This window comes from Chelmon rostratus, chromosome 21, assembly GCF_017976325.1.
Source record: "Chelmon rostratus isolate fCheRos1 chromosome 21, fCheRos1.pri, whole genome shotgun sequence".
Lineage (NCBI taxonomy): Eukaryota > Metazoa > Chordata > Actinopteri > Chaetodontiformes > Chaetodontidae > Chelmon > Chelmon rostratus.
The window spans coordinates 3,545,315-3,560,970 of NC_055678.1; the positions used below are offsets into that span (position 1 = coordinate 3,545,315).

The 15,656-nt window shown below is 44.8% G+C and overlaps 1 protein-coding gene across 3 annotated transcripts; it reads left to right on the forward strand.

Annotated features, from left to right (window-relative positions):
* Window positions 1–345: 345 nt before the first annotated feature.
* On the forward strand, window positions 346–14,904 carry LOC121624839 (SUN domain-containing protein 1-like). 3 transcript variants are annotated; one of them, XM_041962767.1, is made up of 20 exons: window positions 346–439; window positions 1,206–1,382; window positions 1,508–1,704; window positions 1,957–1,983; window positions 2,378–2,629; window positions 3,018–3,161; window positions 4,068–4,148; window positions 6,766–6,841; window positions 7,241–7,293; window positions 8,041–8,216; window positions 8,621–8,857; window positions 9,302–9,394; window positions 9,513–9,580; window positions 9,720–9,864; window positions 10,285–10,572; window positions 10,919–11,003; window positions 11,659–11,774; window positions 12,512–12,679; window positions 12,761–12,853; window positions 13,718–14,904. In XM_041962767.1, exons 1-20 carry the CDS (start codon window positions 390–392, stop codon window positions 13,832–13,834), a joined length of 2,643 nt encoding a protein of 880 aa, XP_041818701.1. In that variant the 5' UTR covers window positions 346–389; the 3' UTR covers window positions 13,835–14,904. The 3 variants fall into 3 exon arrangements, with proteins under 3 accessions (XP_041818701.1, XP_041818702.1, XP_041818703.1); XM_041962768.1 differs by having other exon boundaries at window positions 13,721–14,904; XM_041962769.1 differs by lacking the exon at window positions 3,018–3,161.
* The last annotated feature ends 752 nt before the right edge of the window (window positions 14,905–15,656 follow it).

Here is a 15,656-nt window from a genome sequence, read left to right on the forward strand (position 1 = left end):
CACACACACGAAAATGATAAGTAGTTGCAGCCCTACTCAAAGTAAGGTATACAACAGTAATATTTCAGTATCCATATCAAAGTTTATCAAAAACAAAACTTCGGTGATTGACTTGACTTATTTTAAATTTCAAAGTGTGTGTGTGTGTGTGTGTGTGTGTGTGTGTGTGTGTGTGTGTGTGTGTGTGTGTGTGTGTGTGTGTGTGTGTGTGTGTGTGTGTGTGCGCACACAGTGGGCGTGGTCTAAGCAGCTCACTGACCCACAGCTCGAACAGGAAGTGCAGTCTAAGCATGTTTAACTTGAACTGTGCTGCTGCCTCACGACTCACTGTGTGTGTGTTTTCATACTGTGTGTTGTGATGTGTATCTGCTGGGCCTCTGTTTCCTGGAATGTCCTGTGACGAGGACGTGGACCTGCAGAGCTGGGGCTGGACTGACCTGTGTGTATCTTCTTCTTCTGTGGTTTGATTGTCGTGTGTGCCAGTATGTAGGTCAGGTTGGCTCTGTGTCTGATGAGGTTCCAGGGATTTGTTTTGAACAGCAGTGTGTTGTAATCAGGCCGATGGCCCTCTGCTGCTGTTTGTGGACCTTTTGACGAATCAATATGTGTATCAGTCACTAATCAGTCTGCATATCAGGACAAAGTTATCAGTAAATGTCATCATAGTCATTTTACTCTAAACTTCCAGGAAGCTCTGTTTGTCTGAACTGCCTCACCTCGACATCCAGCTCTGTTCTGGACCACCGAGGGGCCCGGGGCCCTGCTGCCAGGACCCGAAGGCTAAAGCTTGTCTGCGTGGCAGTGACTTGGTGGCACTTTCATGAATTGTTCAGTAATATGTGACACTGAATCACAATGAAACTGAAACCGGTGTCGTCAGTTTGTGGATCAGCTCATTACACTTGGTTTGACGCTGCCTCCACTCAGACACATTTCTGTGGGGGGGGGGGGCTTTTTCCCCTGTTGGACATTGTTTTGTTTTGTTTTGGTTCGCAGCCTGATCACAAATTTTCTCATATTACAGCATTCAACAGTTCACTGACATCTGTTTCTGAGTCGAGAAACAGACGAAGCTGTAATAGATTCTTGATTCAGATTTGATCAGCTCTGCCTAGTTTGACAGTTTCATGAAAGCAGTCAGGACAAAATATCTCCTCTTCACTCTCTCATCCGTATCTTCTCCTCTTTCCCCTGCTCCTCCTCAGCTCCAGCTACTCCACAGCAGCGTCAGACTCAGAGAAGGAGCAGCAGGTTGTGTCATTCCTCCACACGGGGATCATGTCCAGGTGCAGCCTGCGGCTCGACGACGGCCTGTTGGACCGCGGTCTGCCGCACAGCACCGCCTCCTTCAGTGTGGGTGGAAGCAGCTGGAGGAGCAACAGGTGGGTGTGATCGGGTACACGTCTGCTGCTGCACTACTGCTCTACAGAGACTCCAGAGACACAGTTCCTCATTCTTCTCCTTTATCGTTCCCGTCCTTTGCTCTGTCTTCGTCCTCCTCCTGCAGGTTGTTGAAGTCTCGTCATTCTCAGCAGCTCTCTGTCTCCTGCTCGGAGTCTCTCCTTCTCAGCACTCCTCGTAAGCAGACCTCCCAGTCGCTCCTGAACAGCAGTCTCCACAGCGTGGCCTCAGACGCCTCCCTGCTCTCCTCCCTGCTGGACGACTCCTCCGTCCAGGAGACCACGATGGTCGACACCTTCTGGGGTACAGCTCTTGTTTTTTTAACTGTATATGACGTAGTTGAAAGTAGCTCCACCTGCAGCAGCTCCAACAGTAAAATGCTGCTGTAACATTTAACTTCTGCTGCATGAAGCTGACAATACTGTCTTTTATTTTGGAGGGGCACAGGACATACGAAGATAAAATAAGTAAAACCTTTAGGGCAGAAAGTTGTTTCCAAACACCTCCTGAGCCAGAATGAATGCTGATGATGATCTTCCTCCTCTGGTGTTACAGGTTTAGACCAAGACATTGATCCTAAAGGTGAGTTCTGTCTTTTATTTTATTTACTCCAGTACTGTACTTGATTATTTCCATTTTCTACAACTTTGTACTTCTGCTTCAGGAAGGAAAAGCCCTATTTACAAATTGTTTCATCCACTTCCTGTCCAGTAATAACCATGCATCTCCAGATGTGTTGATGTTGCATGTTGGTGAAGGTTGAATTTTTCTCTTCGATTAGCTGGAAAATCCATCGTCACAAAGCTGAAAACAGGCTGTTTTTCTGAGCTCAGGAAAAGTCCATTTTTTTTAGAGATTCGACGAACGATCAAACTTGAACCAGAGGATGTTTGGTGTTCCTTCTCAGTTTATCATTTCGATTTAATCGATGATCAGGTGATTTCTTGTCAGTTAATGTCTCCTGTCTCTGTCACAGAAAGCACCATCATAGCAGAGCAGAGCACCATCCTGGCGGACCGCACTCTGATTGGTTCGGATGGCCGCTGTCCCAAACACCTGGTCCAGACGCTCAGCAGGGTTTACTGTAAAGACTGTGAGCAGCACTCAGTCAGGAGGGAGTCCACACACTCCTCCAAATACACCTCCTCGTTGACGGGACCCTTGGAGCCCGAAGACCCAGAAACATCCACCGTCTACTGCCGAGACCGGAGCCGCAAGACTCAGACAGGTGAGCAGGGAGAAACTGATCATTGTCTAAGATCCCTGTGATGAATCGAACGCCTCAGTCATCATCTCTTGAGCACAAAATCAGGAAACAAAACGGTTTTGTGCTTAAAGACCTTTAAAACACTTCGTTCTCAAAACATGGCTCCTACGTTACCCACAATGCAACTGGACCAGCTGACAGTTCAGTCCAACGTTTTATTTCCTGAAACATCGTCTCAGAGCTTTGTCCTCCAGATATTTGTATAAATCTACTTATGTTAATCCCCACTTCCTCTTTGATTCAGGTGCAGTTTGACTCGCTGTAGTGACACCCTCTCAGGTGTCTGATTCGCTGCACATTATTCTACATGTTCTCGTCCTCACTGAACTTTGGCTCTTGGCTCTTCCAGATGTGCTGCAGCTGTGGTTGAGCTCCTGTCTGCTGTGTGTCAGGAGAGCCGCAGCCTGCTGTGTGACACACACCTGGCAGGTGTGTCAGGGGCTGGCCTCAAAGGTCAACTTACAGACTGATAACAGCTGTGGAGGTGCTGACTGTAAGTCTGTGTTTCTAGTCGCTGTGGGAACATCCACTTTTATTCCTTCCAGACACTTGTGTCAAGACTTGGAGTAAACAGCAGAGGCAGAATATGAATAAAACTAATAAGAATCTGTTCTACTGCTGAGCAACAGCTTGTTTAACACGTTTACTCTTTCTTCATCATGGGCCCTTCACTTGGTTTTCACCTGGACTTTAGTTACCTGCACTTGCTGTTGGAACACTTTTCCTCTTCATAGCATCACTCCAGCTCCCTGTTCAAGTCTTCTTCTTCCGCAGAGGATCAGTGTGGATGTTTGACAGACATCATAGTTTACTCCCTTCCTGCTTCAAGGCTCCTTCATAGATTCTTCAAGTCTCTAACAAATCCTCAGGTAGTACAAGGACGAGCCACGGGACCCCGCGAACCTGTCACAGCGGGATGACAAACACAATTCCCGAGCTCAGTCACACAAAAGGCCACTAGACCCTCATAAAGGAACACTAAAACTATCCAATGAACCTGAGAACAACATCACTTTTATAAAGACTAGAACCTCCTACACCCTGAGAACCACATAGAGGAACCTCTACCCTTTAAATGAAACTGACTGAATCTGGTTGTAAATGAGCTGTTTGGGAGTTGATGGACTTTTTCAATTCTGGTTCTCTGTTCTTTTCCATCAGATATATGAATTGTTGTCTGTTGACTCAGATCTGGATCCTGTCCTGGTTTTCCTGAACTCTCACTGCTCACCTGCCGTGCTTCCCTCTCAAACAAATGGGCTGCACCCCTTCACTTTGGCTGTTGCCTTGGCAGCATGCAAATCTGTCCGCCTGCGTTCGGTGTTGGTCCTCAGAGGTTGGAGGAGGTGGTGTTGGTCTGCTCCTGCTGAATCCTGACTGAGGTTTCTCTCTGTTGCAGCTCGATCCCGTCACTGTGGAGTCATGAACCTGAGGGAGTCCACCACAAACCAGAAGGAGCTTCATCCCAATGGATCTCTGTGTGAGCTATTTAACACACACACACACACACACGGTTCATCATGTGTTGTGAGGGAACAGTCAGAACTTTCTGTGGAAAAAGAAATGAAAACACTTGATAAAATAGTTTCAAGTAAAAATCAGCTCATTCTTTCTTTCTTCTTTCTCTTCACGTTCAGACTCAATCCAGCAGTAAAAACTGCTAACAGTTCTGTGTGTTACAGTCTGATAGATCTTCTTCCTCTGAGCCACAGAGCACACCGTCCTGCTGCCACAAACGTTCACCACAGCACCAAATGTGGATTAACTCGCAGCTGTTTGAGGAAATTACTGGACCTTTCAAACATTACAGCTAAATATTTATCAGGTGTTTTTAAAGATTTTTACGTATTCAGTAGGAACCAATGGGCTGAGAGCCACAGACAGGAAGTCAGTGTTGAGAGATGTATGAACACATTTGTTGAGAGTAAGAAAAATATAAAGTAGTACCAGACTTATACTTTAAATAGAGGTTTCAAAAATGACTTCACTGAAGTGGATAGAAACCAAGTTGGTCTCAGCTGATCATCCACAAACTCATCCTTTTGCTCTTCTGTCTCACATCAAACTGCAGCACAGAAAACAGCTGGTGTGACGTTTACATGACAGAGACATGTTTCTGTGCTCATTGAGCGCGGCGCTCTGTTAGAGGACTGAATAATGTTCTTTCCAGCTGGTGTTCAACCTTCAGACTCTGCTTCTGCTGCTTTTTATTTCCTCCACTCCTGCGCCGCCGACACAACAGGTAACGACTGTAAGGACAAACAGCGCTCAGGGACGCAGTCTGTCACCTCATCTTCGTCCTCGTCGTCCTCAGTGGCATCCTGTTTGCTTGGGCTGATGTGGAGTGCTGCTGTTTTTACAGGTTTAAACAACTAATCGAACAAAATTCACCGTCACCAGTAAAATACACACTCATTTGGCTGCAGTGTAAACGTGCACTGCAGGACTAACAGTAAAATCCCTCCACAGCACGTGAACATCAGTGATTCACGTATGTGAGGGTTCAATTAAATGCTGCGTTTTCTGCCTCCTCAGCTTCGGGTCTCTTTCGGCTGACTCACAGTGCAGCTTCAGCAGTTTGGCCTCTGACCAAGAAAATCTGTTCAGGTTGTTGGAGCGTCGGCCGCTCTGCAGGTTAACTTCGTATCACTGTGTGTTGATTGATTGTGGTGCTTATCTTCTCTGATGTGCAGCATGTTTGTGTCGGAGCTCCATGTTGGATCTTTCTTTTTCTGACTTTATGAAATGTTTGTGGGTCAGATGATTCAGACCTCAGTGTGGTTCTTCCTGTTGGTTTTTCCTCTTGTCTCTGTCTTATCAAAGACAGTGGTTCAGTGTTATTGATTACTTCAGTAACTTAAGGCTCTCAGGACTCCAGCAGTTTGGAGTCTGAGTCCTGAGTTGAAACTGGCTTTAATGTGAACGCAGCGCTGCAGAGATTTGGCTTCAGTGATTCCTCCCTCAAACAAGCTTCAGTGTTTGAAAGCTGAAAGCCTCACGACTCTGAAGACCCAAGACCCAAAGCAAACGCCTGATAAATGACAATGAAACTAAGAGTGAAAATAGATCAAACTATGCTGGAAAACACATAAATGACATGAAAGAAAATTTCAGAAATACATATAAAAAATATGCAAATCCAATGTTCATACTTCTAAAACAGAAACATAAGAGTCATAAATCAACAAACTCCGGTTTATTAAAGACTAAAATCATATTGAGTGAAGAATCAATTATTACCTTAAAGAAGAATCCAAAGCTTGTTTTTTTTTAACGTGATAGGATTTAAAAGCAATTAGTGTGGTTTTTAAAAACATGTTCAGATAATTATCATAGTATTTCTCTTATAGGGTTAAATTTATGGAGCGGCTGCACTCAAAACGTGTTTATGTAACTGCCTTTTATTTTATAGTTTCTTGCCTTATTGTTTCTATTATTGATTACTGACCAAACTAATGACAACAGATGCTTTTATTGTGACAGTAGACCCACAGCAGAGAACAGTGACACAAACTGTGTCAGTGATTCTTGGGCCCCAGACTCAAAGCTGAAGGGTTTAAAAACCCGACAGCTGCTGTGACTCCTTCATTCATTAAGCAGCGACTAATCTGATAATTGAATCTTTTTAGTCACTCTTTGAAGCAGAGTCTGACTGTTCCAGCTCCTCAGACGAGACAATCTGCTTTTTATTTTTGTCACACATGATGATAAACTAAATATCTTTGAGTTTTGGCCTGTTGGTGAAATAAAATCAAATGTTTGAAACCCTAACCCTTAGCTGTAATATTTTACAATCTGCAGACAAAACATTTAATCAATTCATCGAGTTCATTCATCAGCCCAAAAAAACAAACCACACAACCATCATCTATCATTTAAATTTGTTGTAAAGAATCGTGATCAGATTTCAGTTCAGGCGTCACGTCGGAGTCACGTCCACTGTGGTGATAATTGTGTACACACTGTGTGTCGTGTGTTGTTGTTGTTTGGTCGGTTGTCCTCTCAGTCTGTGAATCGTGACTTGAGCTGCAGTTTATCTCATCAACACTTCAATTAACATCAGTAATCTGTGTGTGTGTGTGTGTCTTTGTGTGCAGGTCAGACTGCAGGGGATGTGTACAGGTGGCTGAACAGGCGATGGCATCACATGACCGCCAGCTTCATACAGACTCGGCAAGTTTTGTTAGTTATTTTGTGTGAAAGCAAGACCTCGGGTCTGCGATGTGGCCTCGTGGCTATGGACTGTTGGTGGTTTGCATTGCTGTTCGTCAGGTCTGAATCTGTACTAAAGCTGATCAGTTTATCTGCAGGCTCTCATTGTTTGCTGTCAGACATGACTGAAAGCAATGTTAGCTTCTCAGGCTAAACTAGCTTTAGCAGAGACCTCAGAGCCTCAGTTTCAGCCAACAAACAGAACAGAAAAGCAACAATCAAACCTGATGGTTGCCTGGTGAATAGTGGATTGAAAACCTGATTGATGATGATTTATTCTGCTCGGGGTCTGCCTTTAAAAAAACAGATTGTGGATGAAGCACTTTCTTTATTAATCAGACAAGTTGTTTCCTCCTGCAGGTTTCCTCTCGGACTCCTCCTGGTTCTCCTCCCTCTGCTGCTGCTACTCTTCAGTAGGTTCCTGTTTCGTGTCTTCACTGTTTCTCGGTCTGGCTGTTGAAAACTCACTGTTTCACCTGTGTCTTAATCTAATATTTGCTTAAAAACTTAAAACTGTACATTTGGTGAATCGGCCCATCAGGAGACGTTCAGCAGACCCTGATCGTTTACTGTTTCCTGACCTTGACGAGCTTTTCTGGGCTCGTCTGTGTGGAGTCTGGTGCTCAGGATCATTCAAATGAGCCAGCGCAAAGACAGCTGTTGAATTTTGGTGGAAATAGACTTGTGCTAAGAATAAGTGTCTCAGAACCACATCTGCTCCATCACTCTGTTATGCTTAACCTGGTTGCCATGGTAACTGTTGTGACACTCTTCATCTCTGACTGGTTCACACACAAAGAAAGCCTGACTGCTGCAGAATAACACACCTGCACATGTCACTGTGATTGGCTCAGCTGTTTGAGAGTGGTGAGACCTGTGATGTGATTGGTTGAGAGTGCATTAATTGATATTCGCTGCACATACATGAACCAGAATGCTGCTTTGTGTTTCTCGTTAAAATGGGTCCACTGTAGGCAGCAACTACGACTTGTTGGGTTTCTGTTATGTTTATCAATTAATAACAACTCAGTAAAACATGCAGCCGTACCTGTAGACAGCAGACACCTGGCTGGTTATCCAGTATTTGATTTAAAGGTCGAGGTTGCAGTTTTCAAACACAAGCGTTGTTGATTTCTCAGGTCTAATTGATTTTCTTCCAGCTGTCAACATCACAGAGTGGAGGACGGTGGTCTCTGATGCCCCTGGTCTGTCCCTCGTCTATGGCTTCATGTCCCCCCAGAGACTATCAGCAGAGGACGCTACGAAGGAGGTGCAGCCAAATGAGGAGCCACTTTACAGTCCTCCTCCACCAGCTGAACCCCCGACCACAGCAGAGGTACTGACACCACCATGCTCCATCTACTCCAGCTGTTTGTTTTTCTAGTCTCACTGGATGGAGCAGCTGGTGGTGTGTGCATTTGAACTGCTTTCATTACCAACACAAACTGTTGTTAGAAGAAAAGAAATCCTGTTTAGAGTCCCAAAAGATTTAATGTGGTTCTGCTCTTCTTTTTTTTTTTTCACGCAGAAAGTAGTTTTGAGCCAATGAGTCAATTTGTCATTTTGATTTCTGAAAAGTTTACATCTCATAGTCATGAGTCACTGATGAATTTCAGACTGACACTGTAATAAAAGATATGGCTCTGTTAGTCCATTGTTGCTCTCACTTTATCCCACCTGTTGGGTGAAAGCTGCCTTTTGCAAACAGGTGTGAAACTGAAAGCTTCTGGTGCTTCACAGGAAGCCTCTGTGGCGGCAGATGAGCCGTCGAGGCTCGTCCGTCTGGAGCAGAGTCTGACGGCGCTGTGGGAGTGGGTGGAGGCCAGAGGGTGGCAGGAGGAGCGGAGACACAGTGAGGAGCTCCGGCTGTACACTGACCTCCAGCAGCAGCAGACCTCTGCTCAGAGCGGCCTGCTGGACCAGCACCTGGACCGGCTCAGGACACAACTGGACATGGAGAGACAGCAGAGGGAACAGGTCAGATACTGGACACACATGAGGTTCAGCTCTGACATACAGATTTTAAACATGGGGGTTGGGACCCTCAAAAGAGTCACAAAATAAATCTGAGGGGTCACGAGATGGAAAAACTACTACTATACTTCAGAACTGAAATTTGATTCTAATTAAGTAAGGAAAATGAAGACAATCTCGAGTAGTTGTTTTGAGTTTAAAAGCAGTTATTCTGTGTTGGTAAAGTGGGGGTGATGTAACAACAATAGGAGGTTATTGTAGTTTTCGAGCAGGTGGAGCTAAAGCAGTGACACACAGCTGATAGAGCTGAAGATGCTTTAAAACAAGGTTTTAAAGGTCACGAGTCCACCAGGCTGAGAGCTGCAAATGTGCTGTGGTGGATAGGGAGCCTCTGTGCGCTTTGGTTTGAATGTTGAGTCTGTTCGCCACCTGTTGGTGTGTCCGCAGAGTCGTCAGCAGGATCTGCTGCAGCAGCAGAGTCAAACACATCGACTGGATCAGCTGGAGCTGCAGCTGCAGGCGCTGGCTGCAAAAACAGAGGTACACCACATCTACGAGAAGAGACGACCACTTCTGGAACACCTGAGACTACTCTGACACACGTACAGGAGCTCCAGTGTTTATTGACTTCAGGACAGTTTGGTTCTTTATTCCGCAGGAGGTGCATAGGAGACAAGAAGCAGCTGCAACAGTCCCACCTTCATCCACGCTTCCAGCTGCTGTCAGGTAGCCTTCATCCTCCTCTTCACTCTAGTCAGTTGCTATACTTGCTTTATTCCATGTGAACTGAACTACAGGTGTGAAAGGAAGCACTTTAACCTGCATATGTGCAGTTGGAGTACAGTTGTCTTGAAACTTCCCCCAGTGTTGGTGTGGACCGTCAGTCCCACGATGCCTTGCTGGTGGAGGTTGCACGTTTGGAGGCGGCTCTGGAGGACGTCAGACGGGATGTTGAGGGTCTGTCTGGGTGTCTGCACAGCTGCCGACAACTCGAAAGGATCCAGCAGACGGTGAGGGAGAGAAGATGCTTGCTTCATTATTTCTTCAACATAACCAAGTGGAGATGCAGTGAGGTTAGCCTTGTTAGCTGTCCCTGTCCCACACTGTGAGCCACAGCTTCAGGAAGACGTGGACAAACATGTAGCAGACGGGGCTGAGCGGAGACGAGCAGATGCTGCAGAATGTTAACAGAATTTAACAGATGCTGTTTATTGTTCAGTTTTTATGGGGGGCTCAGCTAAGTTTACATATTTTATTTCAGCTAAGAAGTTGGATTATTGAGGACTTGTGGCACCTTTTCAGATACTGAGAGAGTCTGATGAAATGATGACAGAAAAGTAGAACCGCTTAACATTTCTGTTTTTCTGTTTTCAGTTTATGACCAAGAAACTGCTGTGAAAATCAACTTTTGCCTCCATGTCCTGTGTCAGATGTCAGAGCAGGTTTCCGCTCAGGTCCGTGAGGAGGTTCGGACTCTGGTCTACGGCAACCAGCTGACAGTGAGGGGCGGGGCCTCTGGAGGCACCGCCGGCCTCCCAGAGTCGCTCCTCCAGTGGCTGTCGCAGCAGTACGTCAGCGGGGCCGACCTGCGGGCGTCGCTGGCCTCCCTGGAGCTCAGCATCCTGCAGAACATCAGCCTGCAGCTGGAGCAGCGCCGCAGCAAGGACACGGTCAGAGAGGCCGACCTGGGGGCCGCTGTGGCCGCCGTGACCCAGGAGGTAAGAGGGGCGACTGGTGTAGTCAGTCGTCCTGGCTTCCCTTCAGACTTCGGACAGTATGACCATAACATGGGTATTTCAGTGCAGCACATGTGGTATGACAAAGGTCTTACAAAGCCTTGAACTTGCTGCCTGATGTAACTGATGATCAGTAATCATCAATAATCATGATGATAGATGGTTCCACTCTGTATGTCTCTCTGTGTAAATGTGGCTCTGCTCAGTTCTGTCTTGGTTTATTGATGGTTTTCTGTCCTAACCGTGAACTCAGAGAAGCTCATTAGACCCGATCATAAAGTTTCCTGCTGTAGCTCCTGAAAGGTCATGAATGGCTCATCTCTTCCAGGACGTCCATGTGATCGTGAAGAACGCTCTGCGCCTGTTTTCTCAGGACCGGACTGGCCTGCCGGACTACGCTCTGGAGTCTGGAGGTCAGAAACAGTCTGTTTGTCTTATGTCTGGTGTTTTAATCTCATAACACGATTTTTGGCTCGAAGTGTTAAAGGGTCAGTCTGGTGTTATTTTTAGATTTTTCTCATCTCATGACTTCCTGTCTGTGGCTCTCAGCCCATATGTTCCTACTGAAGATGTAAATCTTTAAAAACACCTCACAGATATATAGTCTCATGTTTTAAAAGGTTCAGTTGTTTCCTCAAACCGCCGCTCACTTTAGTTTTTATCCAACAATCAGGATGTGTTTCCCAGAGGACCTGATCTCCATATTTAATTTTAAAGAGCACAAAGGCAACAAATCAGATGTTGAAACTGAGAAATGTCATTGTTTGTATGTATGGAGACAGAAATAAAATACATATCTACATTTGCAAAGATTTATCTTTCAGTTTCTGAAGCTGTAAGTGTTGGAAGTTCTGCTACCATGTGATGCTACAGTAACGTCCTGTTTACATCCTATGTATTTATTCCTGATTGGATGGTGCTTCATGGCAATAGATAAAAACACATCTTTATAGTGTTGTTGTTGTTTTTTTTTTAAACCTGATCAATCACGAGTTTGAAACTAGTTAGTAGTCAATTAGTAACTACCAAACTGTAGCTGACCCATGTGTGTCTGTGGCTGTCCTGCAGGGGGCAGCATCCTGAGCACTCGCTGCTCAGAGACATATGAGACGAAGGCTGCTCTGTTGAGTCTGTTCGGGGTTCCCCTCTGGTATTTCTCTCAGTCTCCACGAGCCGTAATCCAGGTAACGCACCTGTCATGCGGTCAAACATGCAACAGCTATTTTAAGTTATTTTATTTTTGGAGTTTTCACCTACAGTAGTGTTGTCAGCTTCATGCAGTAAAATGTCTCCTGTGGCTGATTCTATGTGACATTATCAGATTGTCAATACTAAAGCATCAATGTTGGAGCAGCATTTCACTGTTGGAGCTGCTGCAGGTGGAGCTACTTTCTACCATGTCATATAGAGTGAGCTTGTTTAGTCCAGTGTACGAAGGGACCTTAAGGGTCAGCAGGTCAATCTGAGGGGTCATCAGATGATTAATGGGAAAGAAGAAGAAACAAAGTTCTGACACACAAACCTGTTTTCAGTTTCAGGACTTTCCTCTCATCTTGATTTTTATAAAAAAAATTTGAGCAAGTTCAAATTAGAAGGTTGTATGAAAACATTAATTTATTATTCAACGGTTAAAATTCATCTGTGGACAAAATTTAAATGCATTTCATCAGTTGTTTATAAAGATTTCAACCTTCTGTGCACCTTGCTGGAATATTTATTAAAACCTGATGAAGGTCCAAGAGGTGTTTTTTCACTCACGTTATAAACACAAAGCACTACATTAGCACAGTGTTGGCTGTTTAATGACATATTAAGATACTATCTTTTTTGAAACGGTCAACGGGTTAATCGATCAGACGGGTTTAAATGGGTAGAACACACGGCAGAGGCTCCACCTGTGTGTCTCTGACTCCTCCCACAGCCAGACCTCCATCCAGGAAACTGCTGGGCCTTCAGAGGCTCCACAGGATTCCTGGTGATCCGCCTCTCCATGAAGATCCTCCCCACCGCCTTCTCCCTGGAGCACATCCCCAGAGTCCTGGCACCCAGCGGGACGATACGCAGCGCCCCCAGAGACTTCAGCGTCTATGTAAGAGAGAGACGCCGGCAGAACGATGCTGTTTGGATGTGTAGTTTGTGTTTAATGCTGAACGGTTGGTTTTTGTGTCAGGGTCTGGATGATGAGGGTCAGGAGAGAGGGAAGCTGCTGGGCACCTACACCTACGATGAGGATGGAGAAGCTCTACAGACCTACCCCGTCACTGTGAGCGATGACCGCCTCCGTTTGCTGCTTTTTTGTGGAAATAATTAGAAGTTGGTTTATAACGTCTTTGTTTGGTATTTCAGTCGTGTGGAACTTAGACGGGATGAAGCACATTTTGTTTTCTGCTTTTGCACACTGTAAAAAACTCATATAAAAATAAAAACACTTTCAAAATGAGCATCAAAAGCAGGTCTTCAGAAATGCTCAGGTCAAGTCCAAACAGTGACTGTCGTGGTCCAGGAGTTGAGCCTCTGCTGAGTCAGCGCCTGATCAGCATTTAACACATGGAAGTTGAGCTCAGTTCAGAGTTGGAGCCATTTCTTCACTGGAAAAACAGTTGTTTGTGTAGAAGCTGTTCTATAGTTTCATTACAGTGTGCTTAATTAGGACCAATGATGACAGCTGTCAGCTCTGGCTTCTGATTGGTTAGAATGTACAACAGCTGCTGGGTTAGTTACTATACTGTACTTGACACTAGTCTTTGACTGGACTTACCGTGTTTGAAGTATTTTGTTCCCGTTTTGTCTCTTGGTGTTTTGAAGAAAAGAGTTTTTCAGTGAACATTTGGCTCAAAGAAGAAAGACGGCAGAGTTTTATTAAAGTCAACTCGTGTTTGAAAATTTGAAAGCTACAGACGGAGCCATACAAACAGTTTTAAAAAGCTTTGAATGTAGTTTTCTTTTTTTAAGTCTTAAATTTAACTCTGTGAAGCTGCAGAGAAACCCCGTCCATTATCTTTTAACTCTTTCGACCGCAGAAAACCTCAGATTTTTTATGTAATTATGTTTCAGCTCAGTGTTCCCGAACACCAGACTATTCCTGTGATTTCAGCTTTCACATCTTACGTTATCTGTTTTTGGACAGGAGGAGAGCGACCGAGCCTTCCAGATCATCGAGGTACAGGTGTTGTCCAACTGGGGCCACCCGGAGTACACCTGCATGTACCGCTTCAGAGTGCACGGGAGGCCCGGGCACGTCTGATGACGCTATGTTGGATTATTTTGTGCAGAGATGAAGAGCGACTCGTCTGTTCGTAGAAGCTCTGCTGCTCTTTCAGACATCTTGAGGTGACGCTCGGACTGTAAACTCACTTCTTTTCTTTCAAACCAAATGTGACTCGTGAGTGTGGAGAGGAAGGACACACTGTGACAGCTTTGATGTGATGTCTAATTTTTTCTGTCAATAGTTCATATTTTTATATCAGTGTTGTTCTGACTTTTGTATTTGCTGAGTTAAAGGTTCTTCATGTTTTAGCTAATTTTCTTATTGGTTACATTATTGCAGTGTGGTAATACAGCTGCTTTATCTGGTAATACAGTTGTCACGTGACCAAACGTAAACTAAAATTGGCTTTGCTCGCTGTAATTGTTCCTCTTGTCTGTGCTGCTGGTGAAGAGATGTAGCGATCCAAGTCCTCCCTTTGTAGAAAACGACATTTTGAAGTCCATCTGAAGATAACGAGGCTTCAGCAATTTGAGTTGAAATGAGCTGGAAATGTACCCAGGTTTTCCTCTTTGTGTTTCCCCGTTCACCTGAACCACACCACAGGTACAGCGAAACACTACAAACACTTTGGAAGATAATGTTTGACTGGTTAACTCGAGGTCATCTTTCCACAGACAGACTGGATTGTATCCCCAGCACTTCCACTGAAGTGGTTTTTAGGAGATCTCTTCAAGGCCAGTATGAGCCATTAAGACCGAAAAGCTGCCAAATGTTCACATTAGTGATAAACCTGAGAAAATGTGCAGCTGTCCACGCGGCCATGTTTCATATTTGGTCGGATTCTCTGCTTCATAACAGTTTTTGGTCTTTCTTCCGAACAAGATTTTGTGACAGTAAAGTCTGTTGGTGATAATGATGGAAATGTAAATGCTTGTACGTCAGTAAGATGAATGAAGTAACTGCTCGGATGAAATGAGAATATTTTTTTCAGGTTAATGGAAAACGTGTTTACTTTTCTTAAGGAATCTCTCAATCTCTCAATGTTGAGCACTTTTATACATATTATATATTTGTGTGTGTTTTTTTTATTGTGATTTCGAGCTGGACATAATAAAGATGAAATTTTAATTTTTTAATAAAAGTGTAAAAGAGCTGGTGTCTGAATATCTACCAACTTGTGTTTTGAAAGGCTATTTTTCAGGGAAATTGTGTTTTTGGTGTGTCTGAGAGTCTTTGTTCGTTCAGGAGCAGCAGTTTGTCCGTATTGATTGATTGATCGTAGTGATCAGAGCGGAAATTGGCCACATGTAAAGTTCCCGTGCAGGCCAAGTGTTGCATGTTCTCCAGGTGCTGTGAGGGTTTTCCTCTTCCATCTCGACGTGTCCCAGCTCGATCTCCTGCCTCCTGTTTAACCCCTGAACTCCACCGGGAGTTTTGACGGTTGACCGCAAGTGAGGCACGCCAGCGGTGTAGAGAATCTGGTCATTTTTCAAAATAAAACACCCCGTGCAGACCCCCGATCGCACATCAACAGTTAAAACAGACCAGATCAGCAAAATCGGGGCAAGTCCGCGATTTGCGTTAAGAGGAGAGCTCTCTCTCCTCTTAACGAGCACCCCCCCCCCTTCGCGTCTCCTGCAAATCCCAAACAGAGCTGCTGCTCCTCCAACGAGAAGTTCAGAAAGAAGTTCAGAAAAACCTCCTGACTGCATGAAAAGTGGAGAAAAACTCTGACCAGTAGATTTACCGATGTTTAACGCTTCCTTCCGACTGCATTGTATCAGAGAGGGACGGCTCGAAGCGCGACAAATGAACAAATACAAAGAACCAGAGAGCATTATTATTATATTATTAGTTG